The sequence below is a fragment of the Neltuma alba genome, unplaced genomic scaffold, assembly GCF_004799145.2.
Source record: "Neltuma alba isolate B1F8T4 unplaced genomic scaffold, ASM479914v2 tig00012194_pilon, whole genome shotgun sequence".
Taxonomy (NCBI): Eukaryota; Viridiplantae; Streptophyta; class Magnoliopsida; order Fabales; family Fabaceae; genus Neltuma; species Neltuma alba.
In genome coordinates, this window is record NW_021636734.1 from 189,704 (window position 1) to 209,424 (window position 19,721).

The 19,721-nt window shown below is 35.6% G+C and overlaps 1 protein-coding gene across 1 annotated transcript; it reads right to left on the reverse strand.

Moving 5' to 3' along the window:
- Positions 1 to 622: 622 nt before the first annotated feature.
- On the reverse strand, positions 623 to 3,144 carry LOC114724670 (cyclic dof factor 2-like). Its single transcript, XM_028911073.1, has 2 exons — positions 2,724 to 3,144; positions 623 to 1,832 (listed from the first exon to the last, which is right to left on the reverse strand). Exons 1-2 carry the CDS (start codon positions 2,832 to 2,834, stop codon positions 1,203 to 1,205), a joined length of 741 nt encoding a protein of 246 aa, XP_028766906.1. The 5' UTR covers positions 2,835 to 3,144; the 3' UTR covers positions 623 to 1,202.
- Between the last annotated feature and the right edge of the window lie 16,577 nt (positions 3,145 to 19,721).

Consider the following 19,721-nt stretch of genomic DNA (forward strand, 5'->3'; position numbering starts at 1 on the left):
AGTCGTAAAGAGATATGTCTGTGATGACTGACGACGAAAATATCTGTGCTCCTTCAGCGAAAGCGTCTTTCATCGTAAAAAGCACTGGCTTAAAGCAAGGCTTTTTGATCCGAACTTTCCTCAAGTCAAAAAAAATTTCATTTTTGCAAAAAGAAAGGTTTGAAAAAGTCCCTCAAAAGCCAGAAAAGCTCCAAAAGAACCGTCAGCTTTGCCTGCTCCCAACTGCACTTTGGAGAGCATCCCCCAATCATGACTTTGCTTGCCCGATTCAACCATCGACATTGCACTGACTTTGACTTCCACTGTTCACCAACCTTATCTACTCCCAATTTTTAGATTACTATTTACTACTGTATTACTCATCCCAAGTATTTTCTTGGAAAATAACTGGACTTGTATATGTTGAACTCTTCCCAAGATCGATATCTCCCAAAACTACAAAACTTACCCAGTTTCCCCTCCAGCACTGACTTCGTTTATAGAAAAGATTCGATTCGGTAGATGCAAGGAGGCACACGGGGAATAGATATATACATGGGCATTGTGCACCATAACAGATCTCTATATACTACTTCTAGTTTTTGAATCATGTGAATGATAGATAAAAGGCTCAGCACTGTACTAACTTAACCTGGTTGATTATAGCGGCGCAAACGCCAAGAATCATCGGTTTTTAAGGATCAAACTACACAACAGATTTTGATTAAAGACGAAATAAGAACTAAAACTATAAAATCGGTTCCACAGAGAAATGACATCCTCAAAAACCGATTTTCTTAAAAAAGGACTTAAAGCTAGCAATGGGCAAAAGATCATGTCAGAATTACAAGGGGGAATATTAAGCAAGGAACTCATTGTGCTCTCTGCTGGAAAAGCTGACCAAACGTTCCCACTCTTAAGTATGTTGGGAATTAACACCAGTCTGATTTCTCTTCGTCAGTGTTTTCCAAGGGCTGGGGAGCCATTGCCTGAGCAATGGCCATTACTGGTAGAGGATGAGGAGGAGAGGCAGCCATTAGAGCCAATTGAAACTGTTCCCGTTCCTGTTCCTCCCGCAGAAAAGATAGCCCCATTACTCCAACATGGAGCTGCCACAAATTGCACAGGAATGTTAGGTGACCCAATCTTATTCTCAGCATGCCACTGCGCCGGAAACACCCATGGAGCCGCAGGATAACATCGCACACCATTTGATGTATTCATCAGATTGGACACATTTCTGTTCCATTGCATAGCAAGTTCTGATACTTCATTTCCCCTGCCCCACTCGCATTGGTCACAGAAGATCCACACCCGGATGCCTCCTCCCAATTTCCAAGATTGAGAATTGAACTCCCAGAATCAGAAACAGGGGCGTCTGGACCAAATCTCAACACGGTACTAGTATTATCTGGGGGTGCTGACTTGAAAGCAGATGAGGATTCAAGAGTTGAGAAACACTGGTGAGAAGATGAGTCTGTCTTTGAGTTTGCAACTGGAATGCCTTCGGAGGATACTGTAGTGTGGCGATGGTATGGCGAGGACAGTTGCCTGTTCCTTCGTCTTCCAGCACCAACTGGGACATTTCTCATTGCTCCGCCGGCAGTCCAATATCTGTGGCAGCTCTTGCAGAAATGTCGAGGTTGATTCACGTTGTAGTTATTGAAATAACAGAACTTTGTATCCATACTGTTGCATCGTGGACACTGTTGAATCTTGTCTGGTTTCTTCATCATTTTAAATTCTTCTGAACTGCTTATCTTCGTTGGCTCATTTTTCTGCACATTTTGGTGTTCGGAGCTTTCGGTAGAAGGCGTTCCCACTTCTGCTTTGTTTGAGCTACTCCAATCATGCTAAAATGAAAATCACAATCAGTCCTCATCAGATTGACAACTTACCAGAAGTATGCAAGAAAGAAACGAAAACACAATCACCGGATTATATTCATTTCCCATCAAAATCAAGAAATTGTACATTATAGTTTTTAACACCCGGATCTACTTTCATGAATATTTCAACTTCTTCCTTCAATTTCTATTCATTATTCTTTTGACCTTTACTTTCGGAAATGCCATGTCTAGCCTTTTACATCACCTCTCTGTAATTTCCATTTATCTGACCAAAGAGTTGGTCACGGGTTAAAAAAAAGGAAGCAACTATAGTTGACAAAGCACGAGAAGAATCTCTGATAGATTATAGTGAACAGTGGGATAATCACCGAAGAAAAGGCACCAAACAGCCGATACGTACAAACGCCTCACAGGAAAATCTAAAATCGCTGTTCAGTCAGAGATAAAAATACTAAGTGCTGATCATGATGAAGAGAGAAGAACGAAATAATCCGGGCAGGACAACTTGGCTCCCATTTGTGTTCATGAAAGACTGAAATGAAGTCTGGCAACGAACCATCCAGAACACGGGAAGCGCGTATGGCGAAGAACAGTCCCAGTGACAAAAAATAGTGTGAAGGTGGCATTAATGGAATTTAACCAAATACGGCCGAAGAACTTCATATTCCCTCACAGCTAAAGAGCCAGAGCCCGTATTTTGTTTTCTGTTTTCCCATCGAAGCCCAGATGCCTCGGAACATTGTAAAGTATACAAAGTCCAGAATTTCCCGTATATTTGAAGAATAAAAGGAGACTATCTCATTGGTAGAAACACAAAAACAGAGGAGAAGATGACAATGAAAACCTAAAGCGTGAAGCTGAAACACGAATGGTTAATAGCTAAAAGTAACGTACCTCGGGAGGAGAGTTAGATGGAATCAGAGAAGGGGCGGCCGGAGTAGGAGATCCCGACGAGGAGGACATCTTTTGGCCGAAGAGTATAAAACCGGGATGATTGGCCGACATATCTGGTATCAGCAGTCAGGAGAGGCAGGGAGGTTGGTGTTTCGAGGGTGGGACGTTGAGGTGCAACGCCCATACAGAGGAAGAAGCCGAAAGAGCGATCAGGCGGGGCGTAAAAAGGAGGCTCTTTTTAATATCGGGGAACCAGATGAGTTCGCGAGAGGGAGTGGCAACTAGGAAGGTAGCCTCGCAAAGAAAAAGGCCCTGCAAAAAGCGCACAGAACGTGAGCCATTCTACTTCTTACTCACTGCAGCAAAAGCACCGTCTTTTTTACGTGGCATTGCTCTTCTTTTTCTTCCCTTTATGAGTTCTCTGAACCTCTCTCTTCCTATAGTTCATAGATAGAGGTACTTCTTTGATATTAAATGTAACATTCATTTTATAATATAGTTTATATTATAAAATAAGTTTTATATTTACACTATAAAATGGACTGAAGGAGCATATTTTATTTCTCAAATTGTTTGTCTATGTATTATTTCTCAATTTGTTTGTCGTTTTCTTCCTTCTTTTTTTAATATAAAAAACATTGGGATACGGGGACAGAAACCGTACACATTGGCGAGAACGCGCTGTGTTTAATACGAGTAATGGCTCCCATTGAATGTAAAATCTGGGTACATTAATGCCTCGTTGACATTAACAGGGAAATTAATGTTTTTTCAGCGAAAACTATTTTGTTTTGTTTGGGTTTTTGATTTTGGGGGCCGAGTATATTAGTGCGTGGAGGGGTGGGAGAGTGATTGATACGTATGGAAATGCAAAGAGAGGGCAAAGATGAAGATGATGATGAGTTTATAAAGAGGGATGGCGATGCCGACTTGAGGGGAGGTTGGCATGAGCCGACTTGAAGGCTTCGGGTTCAAAGTGAGGAGCCGACAATTGGGTGGTGACGGATGGGGCCCACGACGGCTTGTGACTTGCGTTTTACTAAAAAGGAAGCATCAACGACAACAATTCCAAGTTGCCATGAATGCATATATAATCTCAATCTAAATAAATATAAATATGGCGTCATTTACTAAGTTTAGTTCCTTCCTTCCAGCTTGCTTCATTCTCACTTCCCCCGTGCTCCCCCCCTCTCCAATCATATCTCCCCCTCTCATTGCTATTTCATATTCACCATTTGCCATTATTTTTTTTTATTTTGATAAAGCATAGATATTTTTTATTGAAAACAATCTTATTTGAAGTACTATCAGGTACTAAATATAAACACATCTCTTAATGGGAATTCGAACCTTAGTTTATTATGTCACGAAGGACTAACCTTTTATACTAGATTCAATCCTATTGATTACTATTATTTCAATAACAAGGGAGTGCTGCTGCGTACTTCTCTTAACGTCATATTATTTTGCTGCGCCTGGCATTTTTCTGCTGCCATTTCTTTTTACTGTGCCGCTGCCGCAGCTTGCAACTGTACAGATGGAATTTAAAAGGCAGTATAAAATAATATAATATGTGCTTTTAAATGCCACTTCTTAATATTTAGTTTGATTTTTAATTTAATTTTAAATATAATATTTTAATTCATTTTATTTCTCATACTCATCTATTTTTTAAAAATAATTTTTATAGTAGTTACATATGTTAAAGATATAATCAAATTGTAATTTTAGCTAGTACTCATGATTAGTAATAGTATTTTATAAAAGATAATACTTGTTTATTATAAATAATTAACTTAACTAATTTTTTTAGTCTAAACTAGCTCTTATATTATGAACTCGTTTAAACAATCAAATTCAATCCAGTGATCTACAGTCGTAATAGTGTCTCCACTTGATGGAGACGCGAGAGGGAGTCGCCTTTGCGTTTGTTAAGCATTGATTGCATTTTAAGTTATGATCATAATATTGGTAGTAGTACTATTAGCTTGTTGTCTTGAATAACAAAAATTACTACTCCCTCCAGTTTTATTTATAAGTTTTAAATTTGAAAAGTAGTATGCTTTATTTTATAAGTTTTAATTTAAGTTTATCTTAATATTTAATGTATTTTTTGATACTATCCTTAATTATTCATCTTTTGTCACATTTTTCTATATATTCTTTTTTTATTATTTTTATTTATTATAAACGTGTACTTAAAAACATAAGTCTAGTTTTAACCTATTTATTATTTTTAATTAATTTTAACTAACTATTTATTACCAACGAATTAGTTATAAGCACCGCAGGGCGTATTAGTAATGATGTGCAGTCTTGCTCATTAAATGATTAAATTCCCATATCCTGACTCGTTCATTCCTTGTCCGTACTTAAACCAGTTAAATTTGTGCGTTTATATTAATTTAGATAATTCTCCATCTGACGTAGATATAAAGCTCAAAAAATTAATTAAAATACCGTAAATTTATAAAAATGTAATGTTCTTTCCATAGATACACATACTTATTTATAAAAATGATGAGTGAGAGATAATAAATAAAAAAAGAAGAGAAAAACAATATAACTAATGCAGAGATATCTGCACGCTTGTTTTGCTCCCGACTCCTGACATTCTTCCTCCCCTCCTCACAAAGCCCATTCTAGAGATGGGCTTTACCCGCTAATCTCCAATCTCCTCTTAATTGGGCCTCATGTGACCCGGCCCTACACCCCCGCTAATGACTTCTATCACTTCCAAGTGGCTATCATTGCACCCCATGGGGTCAGATCTAATGAAATCTAGAGGAAGAAACTAATCTTTTATAATGTGACAAACTAATATTTAAATCGTCATTGAGAGATGCTCATATTTAGTGTTTATTAGTATCTCGAATATGACTGTCTCTAATAGGAGGATATCTATACTTTAACCAAAAAAATTTTATCTCTGCAGTCAAAATAACTATTAAATCAAAAATTGGTAAAAGAAGGCACGCGCACACATGACAATAAAATAGCTGTATATATTTCTCGAAGCAGGTAAATTTTAATATTTCTTCAAGTTAAACAATTCCATTTCATATGTACGCACTGCAAACTGTCATTTTGAGAAGAAAAATAGATTTTTTTACAAAAATGAAATAAAATAAAGAGAGCATGATTGCGAGGTCCTAACGAGCTCGTTGCTTCCAATCCCAGCGTGTATAAGGTACACTAATTTGTTTATTTAATTGGAAAAAAAACAGGAATTGAACCCTAGTTTATGCTGGTACTTGCATCCGGACGATTAAAGAAATGCCACTACTAACTCGAATTATGTGTGTGTGTGTGTGCATCTGAAAATACCACATCCATAGCTTCAGAAATCAAATTCACAGCCATTAGAAAGGCTTGTTTCTGGGCATGCACTGAGACATAATCATGCCCAGCTACAATTAAGTCTTAAAATGGTCCTACCCAGTACGTGAGGAGCATTTCCGTTCTCATTTGTTTATTCTCCCGATAAGTGGCCTTTTATTTTGGCCCCCATTTGTCCCGTTCAGGTCTTCCACACACCATTAATTAATTCACGAGTTTCATTTTGCCACAGCCATAATTGGGCAGGGGCATGTTCAAATTGGTACTGAGTGTGACCGTCCTTATCGTCACATTGTCAAAGTCGTGGTTTTAATTAAAGCAAAACATTTGTTTAATGTTTTATGACGGCTAATTGATTATCTTTAGCTAATTAATTGCATCCCTCTCATTATATATTGCCGTACTATCGATGTTCCACTTAACTCCGTTGCTTTGCAAATTGTGGACCCCTTGTCTCTTGGCAGAATGATTGCACAAAACAACAACCAAGTAGAAGCTACTTGATTACCGGATCCCGTCACAATAAACTAATTATCATGTCCGGGAAGACAAATTCTGGTCAAAATAAATCCTTCCCAATGCGTGAGCTTGATTTCCTCTATGAGAAAAACTCATGTCAAATTTCTTATATTTGTTATGCCAAGTTTTACAATTATATATTAATGTATGTTTTTTTATGTGAATTTATAATTTAATAATATAAAATGTTATGAATAATATGTTAAAAATAAAACACATGATCATGTGTGATTGAAGAATTTAATATGATGTAATTGATATAAAGTTGATGCAAATATTTTCTTTCTTCTACTATAAGAATTATTTCGCACTGAAAGAAACTAACTGTATAAATGAAACTAAAATGTATTTTCATTTACTCCTGTAGTGCAAGCTGTAACTTGACCAAAAAGCAAGACATCGCTACTCATAGAAATACCACCAGATCTTCAAGATGATTAATTAATCCTGAATGAATTACAGACACGTTATTTAGATGATTAAAATCTAATCCTCCATAAATCTGTATGTTCGATGCCCTATATGTGCTGGCTATATACAACAGCCTCTAACTTTACCTTCTGCAATAATACATGATTAATTAGATATTTAATACGATCAATCATGTGAACATCTGCTTATTTTAATTCCATAGTTTCCGAAGAGACCGCGTACGCAAGTCCACCCAGTAAAATAATCACACTGTTCCCTGTCTTTAACCCACTTTTCAGTCAGTCGTTTATGATTATTCTTCCCATCGATGAATAAACAACAAATATCCGCATGCTCCAAAGGCAAATCACCACATCGAAACAAATATAAAATATCTCATCAGGCACCATTATGGAAATACGGCGCTTCATCGTTCGTATGGACGCTTACTTAAATATAATTAGCCATAAACACAATTAGTTCTTAAACCATAATGAGCTGCTTTATGTATGTGTGTGTGTGTGTGTATAAAGAGTTCCTTTGTATGCCTAGTCTTTAATAGTAAGATTTTTATTTTCTCATAATTACAATGTCGGATTTGGAGATTTCGGGGAGTGAATTAAGAATTAATATAATTAATTTAAATATTCCAGTCTGTTCAGCCAATTGCAATGTAACCAGCCAGTCAAAGTTAGTGACTATGTGATTAAGAATAAACCACGTTTGAATGGATCTCTGCTTCATTTGTAATCGATTAACTAATTGACGTGGATACTTGATTAACGATATTTTCTCAACCGCGCGCTGATTAAAAAAAAAAAATTCTCTCATCCACAGGCATTTAATTTAATAAAGGTCCTAAGTGCTTCCATGCAGGCAACAAAACAATCTATTGTCCTCCAGATCTTTTTTTATTTAGTTTTTAAAGTGTCTATCTATTTATAATTTGAGATTTAAAATTAAATATTAAGTATATATTTATGTCTAATTCTATTATAATCTTTAACATGTCCAGTCACATAAAATCCTTTTTTGAGCTCAGTGGACAAAATACATCTGTTATATTTTGTACGAGCAATTGATTTTACTTCAGAAAATACAACTAACTAGAGTATACAAAAATTGAACACTTGCTGTACTATTTAATCCTAAGAACTCTCATATACGTAGGCCCCAAAAATATCAATATAAAATTTAACCCATAAAACAAAAAGTATAAATAATTTTAATTATGATATTTAACAATAATACGTGTATGTAATCATTCATGTTTTGTACGTTAACATAGAGTCAATTTGCATTGTGCAGAACGCTTACTGATTCTCTCATTCTGATTACAGCCTGCAGAAGGAATTCCCTACCGGATTGCAAATATATGAAGAGCTGATTCTTTTATTTTACAATTGTTGCAAATAGTGTGGCTCATTTCTTAAATTTCGTATATACAAAGGAAAATGTAATTTTTAAAAAAAGTTAAATTGGATACTTTGTAATCAAATGAAGCAAAATATGATCATCTCGAGCTCCTTAACTATAATTTTTCTGGCAGCTAAATTGGCAATCTTTGCCGAGCGAACTTTTGGATTGTTTGTGGGTGAAGAGAAGTAAGGTTAGATAATGCCATCTCCTATAAACACCAGAAGGATAAAATCTCGATGTTCAATTTCGAGGACCAGACATATGACATTATTCGAAGCCTAGTTTTTATGGTGTCGTATCAGATTTTCTCTTCATCAAGCCCTGTGTGTAACATAAATGTGCATGTATGAATTAATGTGTTCTGCACTACTCGTCGTTTGAAATTAATAATACTGTGTCCATGGATGACTGTAACACGTAATACATAAATCACAGGTGGAAACCAAAAGTCTAATTCATTCGGATATCACTAACTAACTATAGAAAGTTTAATAGAGATATTGCATAACTGATCAACGATAATATTATACATATATTGATCCACCAAACAAACTGCATTAGACTTTTCTGAATAGAACAGTACAGCTTCCAGATATACCAATCAGCCCATATTAACTGAGCTGAATCCTTCAACAGAGACGCTAACCGGCACGCGCGCCCATTACACACATACATACGCAAGCACACCGAAGAAATCCAAACTATTATTTAAGATTATTCTTCAGTCTTAAACCACATCAAACACACACACATATGTCTAAATCTATATATTCTAGTAATTAAAACCCAGGTTTTCCTGGGGATCTTGGGTTATGTGCTGGATTTGGTTTTGGTCCAGAATAGTCCACAACATCCATCATTATTCTGCCCTCTCCTGCTTCTTTCTCCATCTCAAAAGCCTCCTCAGTACTGGTTTTTAAGTTCGTGGCCTCCTGTATGACTCTAACAGTTATGAGCTCACAGTAGCTAATTAAGGTAAGACCAAATTATTCATTTTTTAAATATACAAATTGGCCATAAAACCAATGATATAGTTGCTTAAAGATAGATATATATTTAACATTCACAAGGGCTGTAGCTCGTATAATTCGGAAGAGATTAATTTGCATATATTGATCATTTTGTCCCATATATAGAGCAGTAAATGAGTATATATATATGTGAAAAACCCAAATTTATTATGTCGGATTGCCAGTTGGCTAGGACACAAGCATATGGTTTGTTTTGAAGGTTATTTATAGTTTTTTTTCCCTCTTTTATTTCAATTTTTAAGGACCCAAAGCTTCACGGGTTTTCTTGATATGTGGTGAAATCTACACCAGTTGAGATCCAAGAGGAAGGATCGTCGAAAAAAAGAAAAGAGAGAGAAGGGACCTTAACATGATGATCTTGCACTACTGGTGATGGATCCGCTTGTTTGGCCAGGAGGCTTCCTATAAATTGCGGACAAAATCATAAGTATGTATTCTAAAAGTCCAAATAATATATGCGTCAACAAATCATACAAATTATCAAAGCCCTAAAGGGTTAAAAAGGAAACCCTAGAAACTTACTGGTTGCAGGAACAGAAGCAACATGGGAGAGAGCTAGAAGGATAACCACAAGTCCGAGGAGGGCTTTCTTCTCCATGATCTCAGAAATTTGAGCTAGAAGATAATATTATGAGCGACTGAAAGAGGAGGAGAAGAAGACTAGGCAGCTGGAAGAGCAAGGGCTGGTGAGTGCAAAGGGGAAGGGTGGTGAAGGTCCTTATATAGAAGGGCTGGGCTAGAATAGTTGAATTAAATATATCTACAAAACCAATATCAACAATTCTCACTACGTATAATACAAAGCACATACGAAGGCACCAACTTGTTTGGTATTCTCACTCTTTTTTGGTGTGGTCAACCGTATTGTCTTTTGTTAGATTAACAACTCATTATTAGGCATCCATATAAGCAGCTCAAGCCAATCAAGTTAACTTGGTATTCTTACGGGATTACGTTATTCTCATACTTTGTTTTGACTTACCAATGGCTTCCTTTTACCCTCGTCCCCATACACATGCAAAACAAAGAATAACCATTTATCTCGTCCTGTTGACCCACAGATTGACTACATGAAATAATCTTATGCATATTGTCTTTTTTTCTTGGTTATCTTGCACTTGTCAAATTTCTACCGTTGATAATCCCTGACTCAATTAATGCTTATAAATATGTGATATGATTGACATTTTTGTTGAACAATAAGGGGACGTGCATATTCATCATTTAGAAGTTTTGGACTCTGTTCCAAAACAAAGGTGCTACTAGATGCCATATTGATAGATTTCCCATCGGTAGCTTTTATATAAATCAGCTTTGCATAATTTACTTGTCACACTCACACATATAAAGATAAATATGCACGGTCCTGTAAAATAAACAGTTTATACTATAGGCTCACAAAAAACTAAAGGCATTGTCATTGGTGCTAGGTTAGAGTTAGCAAAAAGTTAGTTGTACTTTTTTGTGAACTGATACGCATGGCTGTGAAATGACAAGTTCATTGGACTTCTGCTCTAGTTTTACCATGCGTGGTTAGAGACAGCAGTCTGATCACTACTTAAAAGTTATATATGGTCCTCATTTGAGCATAACCTTTGTATGAATAATATGCTCCTAAAATTATTAATAGTAGAACATCTCTGTATATATACAACATTTTATATCTCTCCGCATACTGTTACCAACTACGCATGATCACGATCATTTTATTGCAGATTTTTGATACAAAATTCTGTTCATTTGAGCATATGTTATATATGTGTATGTGCCTTATAATATAATTAACACCGTCCAAATATTATCTATCTGTGCCTAAAGCCTTTCAAGAAGAATAATGTTGCATAATTGACTTCCCATAGAGTACCAATATGGCCCAGATGCCAAATCCTTCTATTCTCTCATGTACAGATAATATATAGTTATATACCCTCGTGTGTCCACCACTTTCTTTAATACCCACGAAAAGATGTTATACACACAAATTGAAAATAGAAATAACACACTAATTACTTAGTGTCATTGTATGTCTGCATCAGATTCTTTCATTCTACAAATGAAAAGACATATGGACTGTAGTACACTTGTAGCATATACAGTTTTAGGAAGCCTCAATAATTGGAGTTTGCACTGTTGAGGGTTTGACACGAGTACCTATAATGAAAATAAACAAAGTGGGGTTAAGGTGGCCCCAGTTCCAAATAATTTATAGTTAGATGTGAGATGGAAGGTGTTTAGTTTGTAAAGAGTGATTGCGTTGGTAGGTGGGTGTTAAGCGCCCTGATGGGGGTCATCATCTTTGACCGTACACACCGCTTTCCCAATATATTTGTTCCTGGTTTAGGTGTCACTCAGTGTATCAACATAAGCCCAGGCTAGTCCCTCAGGTCCCTCACTATTCATATTTTAGAATCTCATAATGCCATGCCTTTGCCTCTCTCAATCATCTCTCCAATTAAACTATTTGTGCCAATGGACCTAACCCCCTGCTTAAGCTTTCCACCTGCCCATTTCTCTTTTGTTGTTGAGAGGACCCAAATTCATCGCTTTTATAAGTTCCAATGTTTCAAGTTTTGGTTTTCATTCAAAGTCGATATATCAAACACTCAACTGGAAGAGAAGTTAATTTTCTAGTGCCAAACTTGTTAGCAAATTAATATCCTTTTCCCTTAACTCCAAAATAACTTGAGGAGAAAGCAAGTCCTTGAATTCCTTTAGATCAGTGCATATGCCAAAGTGGTGCAGTGCCTAATTCCACTATTGACTGAGGTACGTAGCAGAGAACTCTTAGGGGGTGTTTGGATACCCCAATAATCACTTTTCAGAGGCACTTTTTCGCAAATCGAAGCAAATTCTTTTACATATTTACTTCTTATACCATAAAAGCACTTCTGAAATCATAGTTTTGATCTTACCCAAACACCCCTTTAATTATTTTTGTAAACTTAATAATGGAGTAAAAGTGCAAGTTACACCTGTCCATAATAATGAGAAAGCAATCTAAAAAAGCTTTTGCTTCATAAAGGCTTAAAACCTGCACAAATTTTTTTTAATTCTATTTCTTCGAGACACAAAGCGTGTTGGTGGGTGGGTGGGTGTCAAGAATAAGGACTAGGAGCCTTATAATAAAACAACACATACGTACAAAGCACAACAAATGGTGCTTCTACTAAATAAGGCCACTTTATCAGTGAACAAAAAACCGGATTAGCCATTAAACCGGTTTAGATATTAAGTCAAAAGTTAATGGGTTAGGTTAGGATTAACCTGTGATCAGAAATCAAAATATTGTATTTTAAATTTTGTGTTAGTTATTTTGAATGAAAATAAAATAAAGATATGAAGTAAATATTAAATAATAATAAATAAAAAAAAGTAAATGTGAGAATATATAGTAAAGGATATATTTAACAAATTTCATATATAGTAAATAATATGAGGTAAATATTAAATAGTACTTATTTTTCTCAAAATTCAATTTTTTATTCACTTCTTATCATTTCTATGTTTCACGTTTTTCAAAATTTACTTTCCGTCCTATCACTTTTGAAAAAGTCACCACTCACCCCTCCACATTTTTTATTAATTTCTTTCATGATTTAATATTCTCTCTCTTGCTTTAATACTTCTCTCCATTTCTTTCTTTCTCTTTGTGACGGTCACTTCCCTCCTCCTTTCCTTCGTTTTCTTACCACCATGCCCTCTTACCTTCGTCTAGATGCACTTGCAGAGCCAGAGGGATGGGAATAAATTTTTCTTTGATTTACAGAGCGAACTTGTAGAGCTAGAGGAACGGAAGAAAACGGTCATCTTTCTTTTATTTATATTTTTCTTCTTCTTCAGTCATTTATTTTTTCCTTAGGCGGATGAAGCAGCCTCAAGTTTTTCTTCTTCTTATTTTTTCAAACAAGTCAGTTAAACCACCCAGGTTGGCCGGTTGTGACCGGTTTATACCAGCTTAATCCGGTTTGTTTCAGTTCAATCTTCCTCTGATTCTATTACTAAACTAGATCAGACCACTAGGCAATTCGACGGTTTTCGGTCTGAACTCACCAGTCCAATCCGGCACCGGTCCAGTCCGGCTTTTTGTTTATTGCATTTTATGTTAGCATCTTGCAGGTAATACATAAAGCTGAGTCCCTGCAACAAAACCCTCTCATTAATGAATCATCCCCTCATGTGTCCACCTTCATCATCATCCAGGGTTTTGTAGGGTTGAATCAAATTAAATACTACTTGTTATTGTTAATTTCACATTAAAAAGGATAAAACACATCAATTCAGGTTGCATCTTTTGTCCAGTCCTCTCAGACGATGCCTCTTGTTACCTAGACATGCATTATGATATCATGCTAATCTAGGAAAACTCTTATAATTATGACACCTGGAAAAAGTTCATATATCCCCCACCAATTCATTAATCCCTAGTCATCCTCTTTTTCCTAAACAACTACTTAGTTAAATTAATTAGGGACTCTGTATTATACTGCTTTGATTAGAACCCACTATAAACGTATATAATTCTTGATGGAGGTAAAGCTAATAACACCATTAGTTGGCCACGTTATAAATTAATTAATATAATTCTATCAATTCGAGGAGACGTTGATTATAATTAATGGATTGGCAATTGGACTAAAATCTATTTAGCCTAAGAGATTGGTCCATTGCATCGAAGATATATATCCAACCATACGTACTGGAGAAATGCAGGCAGATTCTCTTTTTGCTTCGAAAGAAGGAGCATTACTCTGTTGTCGAGTTATATATATAAATGGTTTAGATTTTTCACAAACATATATTAATTTCAATGTTTCATTTGTTTTTTTTAATCTTTTTATTTATTAGAGAACAAAAGGGAAACCCCATGAAGAGGTTTTTTTTTTTTTTTCAATTGCTTCTTCTTCTTTGTATAAATAATTAAAAAATTAGACGAATCAGAATAACCTTGTGTATACCAACTATAACTACATTCGCTTTTACTAATTACGCCATGTACTCCCTCTACATCACACTTGGGCTAGTGGAATGTCAGGATTTGGATAGGCCTATCAGGCCCAATAGACCAGCCCAGTTTTCTGACCACATATCCGATCCCGTGCGGCCTGTGGCTCGCGGATTTTGACGAAGGTGGGATGACACACAAAATAAAATACAATAAATAATTCAATAAATACAGCTTACTTATAATATATTTAAATAAAAATAGTTACGGTTAACAACAATATAAAAAAAAGATGTATTTTTATTGTTGTACAGTAAAATAAAGACAATTCTATTAAGGGGAGTTGTTGTTTGTGTGAAGAATAAACTTGGGGAAGAGAAGGTGAAATGTGAAACAGAGGCCCCCCCCCCCCCAACCAAAAAAAAGTATGATCCTTCTATGCGCGTCCATGATAGCCACTTTCATATCTACAACAAAGTTGTACTTCGTCAGTTGACTTTTGAGGAAAATAATCCTCTTGTCTCTATATTTAATGTGCTTTTATTTTTTGAAAAATTACCCTTCATTACGTAACATGCATTTCGAGGTCAAGGCTAATCCTTATATCATCAGATCTTTAACCAGATACCGCCTAGTCGATACATATGAGCTAGTTTCGGCAGTGTCATCCCGGAGGTGGAAAAAGGAAAGAAAATTGACAAATTTCATCCCCTCTTTGATGACGTGGCAGGGGAGAGAAAAAAAAAAAGCGGAAACCATTTAGGAGTCAAAGTCAACCTCCCACTCGTTTATATGCCAACGGACACCAATAAACGTATAGATTATTAGAAAGACGGCTCCAAATCCTTGACACACGGATGATAATAAACTCTTCAGAATCTCTAAACATCGCGATATTCACAGAATGATTCATGTTTTGATTAATGTTAATGGGTTGCCACTAAACTAGTATGAAGCTTATATGTATAGACACCCTACCACTTATAGTCTTAGATATAAGGTATACTACCTCCGATTCTACTTATAAGACCTCGTTTATAGTCTGTAAATAAGGTCTTATAATTAAGACTAGAGGTAGTAATTTGTAATATAATTTATACTATAAATCAGATTTTTTATTTGGGCTTTGAATGTTTTTCATTTGTCAGGAAGGGTAGTGCTCTTTGCATTTTATTTTATTAATGAAACTTCCTCCAGTCTGCTTATAATTTAACCCAACGTATTAGAATACGCATCAAGACAAAAAAAATTGCAGAATCGGCATATCATATGTCTATTCTTACCCAGAGAGATCTATTAAATATTTTAACACTCAGAATATAAGCTACTAAGATAAGTTGATATATGATAATAAAATTAACTCAACTAAAGGGGCTTGTTTCGTGGAAAGTTATATAAATGTTTAAATTCTAGCCAGATAAGTCGGCCAACAAACCAAAAGATACTGGTTTTTCTTCGTTTTTTTTTAATCAATTGTGTTATGCATCTGAATTTTCCCCCAACACTGCGTATACTGATTTTCTTAATATTATTAAAAAGGGCCTTAAGTAAATTACTGATATTCTTCTGTTTTGAAGGTTAGGCACACAACCTGTCTAATATCGGTTTGATTTATAGTGTAAATGTATTTCATTTCATTTGTTTTTATAACAATTTCTTGCATAATAACTAAAATTTAACACCTGTATTCTTAACATGATAGTAGTTGAAAAAAATAAAGAGATAAAATTATTTGTGTCAAAAAGATTATGTGAAAATTAAACTTGTTGATAAAAATGGATAACAAATTGGATAAACTAGTTGTTAAAATAACACATGTTGTTATAAATAAAGAAGAAATAGAGAAGAATAATAAAAAAGAAAATATGAGCAATAAGTGAGAGTATTTTTAATTCTATTCAAGGGTGATATTGGAAATTATAGGAGATATAGAAGATAACAGGAGATACATAGACATCACAAAGATATTATATTCATAACACATATAAATTAGTCAAAGCTTAAAAAATGATATAATTTTGTTTAAGATAATTAATAACTCCGTAGAAATAGCATTAAGGCAAGTTGGCACTTGGCAGAAGCAATAGAAAAATAAGGGATTTACGAAGTTGACTTTTTGGCATTCATTAATTTGCGTGATGAAGCATCTCAGTCCCCAACTTTCTGCATTTAAGCAGCCAGAAGGTAGTGACAGCAAGCAGCCAGAAGGTATTGACGCTGTCACTGCCCAAGCCATAATTAATCTGCATCCGCATCTCAGGATGCCCATCAGAATCCTACTTCTCCTTTTTGGACTCTCATATCTTCTCTCTGTCTCTGCCATTCCTGCAACTAGTAACAATCATCTTAATCTCTATTCGCTTCTCCTTCCCTGGTGTCCGTAGAAGATTGACTCGTTTCTTCTGCTTTTCTGGTTATATACAGGAACCCACAATTTGAACACAAAACATCTCTCAGCTTTGGCGTTTTCAACTCAAGTTAGCTCTCTCTCTCTCTCTCACACACACACACACACGAGCATGTCGAGTAAGTAGTGGTTCTGTAGAATGGAAATGAACTGGAACTTACGGATCAAGGCTGATAAATTGATATTATTAGCCATAGCTTGGTAACCCGCCAAACGATTAAAAGATTTTAGAGTCTAGCCTACTGTGCTTTTTCTGCTGTACTGTGCCTGGCTACCTCAAGCCGGCCATGTCGTCCTTTTTGGGCTTGTCTCTCAAAGTTTCTCTCTTTTTGTTAACTTAATGCAGGTGGAGACACTGAAGCTTGAAAATGGTGAGATGCAAGAGCAGTTTGATATGGATGAAGGATTTATAGGGATCATCAGGAGAATGGCTTTTGAAACTCAAGACTATGGAGGAGGGGCTGAAGCAAATACGGATCATAACCCGAAAATCCCAGCATAATGATGCTTTAATTAACTCCAGAATCTATGTTCTTGTTTTGTGTCTGTTTGTGTGTTTCTGTCAATTGTAATGTTTTTTTATTGGGAAAAAAAAAAGATAAGAATAAACGGGTCATGCTCTGTAACTCGAGGGAATTTTAACTGGTCACTGCAAAAGAGAATATTGAGTTGTATTTTGGGGGGGGGGGGGGACGTAACTAAGTGCCACGCTAAGCCAGCATCAATAAGCACTTGACTGGTGATATGACTGGTCCCGTTCTACATGCTGCTTTTAATATTTCTTGGTGATGTTCACACCATATTATAAATATAATGTGTTGTGTGTATTTATATATAAAATAAAGAGTGAACATAGCTGATTTGTTCTTCATAACTTCACACACACGAAGTTAGTATGGAAAGGATATTTAAGACTATTGATCTTTTCAGAAAGAGAAGCATTAGTATCGTCAAGTACTACTGTCATATCTTCTCTTACATTCAAATCCTATAAATGTTTATTAATCCATGAACAAAAATTGGGAAAATAAGAAAGAAAAGAAATACGATCTTCCAGGTGAATCCAATAATTGATCCATCACAAATCTACTAGAGAAATTGGATTTACATTCACCTTTTAATTTCCTCTCAATTTTTGTCTTATAAAAACTTGGGAAACGAAGAAGCTAGCAATTCATTCTCTTTCTCTAAAACTCAAAATTATACTTGGAACTCTATCTTGAGAAATTCTTGAGGAATTCAATAGCATACAAATATTCATATATTGTGCTTACCAATGTGTTATGAAGGTTAAGTTATCTCTATCCCTGAATTTTATAGCATGCATATTTAACTCCATTAATTATTACTCATGGCCATCGCATGAATTCACAGATGAATATAATAAAACATTGCATGAATATACAAAATTGATTTGATCACGATCAGATCATAATGAAAGATATGAACTTTTACTTCGAAATATAATCTGACTAAAAGATAAGATATTATGGATGTGAATCTAGTACTTCCAAAAATTTGAAGGGTTTAAAATTCATTTGTGCGACGCTTTTTAGATCACAATGAAAGAAGCCTAGATTTACCCAAATTTCTAACAGTCATCATTTGTAAGATAAACAATCTTTGAACAAATCTTGAAGTAGTCTCTCCCCTCAAACTTGTTTTTCAGACATAGCTACTACGCAATACACATTTAATATCGCTTCTATTTTTATCTTAGTTAATCAGCGTCCGCTTCTAATTATAAAATTTGTCATCACACAAGTTGATTATATCCTAGTGGGGCTCGATTTGCGAGTGATCTTCCTAATGCAATAATGAATGAGACAAAACAACAAAGTCCTCTTTGCCCATGCACATCACATCTAAGAATTCCAAACCATACCATTATAGTGGTATTTTACTCTGTGTGTGTGTGTGTGTGTGTTTACTTATTGTCCTGTTTCCAGTTCCAAAGACGTGACGCTATGCCCTACAGATATTTTTATCAATAAATACGAGGCCTGTATCTTAATCTGATTTTCCACCTTTGCTGTATTCTGTTTCGATTACTTAACCCGTGACGTCAGCAATATAAATTAAGAAGCACAAACGAATTCTCCAATAGGCTCAATTGGAAATATGACGGATGAGGAAGAATGTCTCGAGAGGATGTGAAACCAACTCCAATTGAGATTAAACATTCATGAGTGAGGAATGGATCATATTACTCGTCAGGATCACGAAAAAGCTGAAACTTCTAAAAATCTGGATTACGAGTTGCCCACACATTCGTAGTGGGCGTGCCATTTCCAAACATTATTCACCAAGTAGCGATCTCGTCAGAAATGACGTCACATTCATTCGGTCATTCCAAAAAGCTGGTTTCTTTTATTACCAGTCTCATAAACTCAGTCTAAAGGAATCACATGAATAACCCGCCCCCCAAGCCCAAGTAATCCATTTTTCGCTTTCTTTCGTCTTCTTTTGTGCTTTTGTCATAAAATAGCTAGGTACATTGCATTACTTCATGGCAAGTGGTAGCACGCGTCATAGACAAAAGAAATGGAACCCCAGAGGAGACATAATTCAGTGAAAAGTCCACTCATGCAAAGCACTAGTTACTTTGCTCCCCTTTTGCCAAATTTTTGTGCAAACAAAAAATAAAAATAGCAAGTCCTAAGGCAACCTGATGTTCTTCAGAGCCAACATCAAAGATAAATTCATAGAAGAACACCATACTTTTTGTAAGACGGAAAAAGGTACGTGCTTAATTCACAAGCTGGTAATGAAGGGGCAAACGCATCTTTTGCAGGCGTGGCTGAACATCAGCAGTTGGCCAATACTATTCCAACCACTTACTAGATATCATACCCATTCCCCTATATTGCACAAAATTTGACAAATAATATGCATTATTCATGAATTGAGAAGAGTGTGCCAGTAATAGA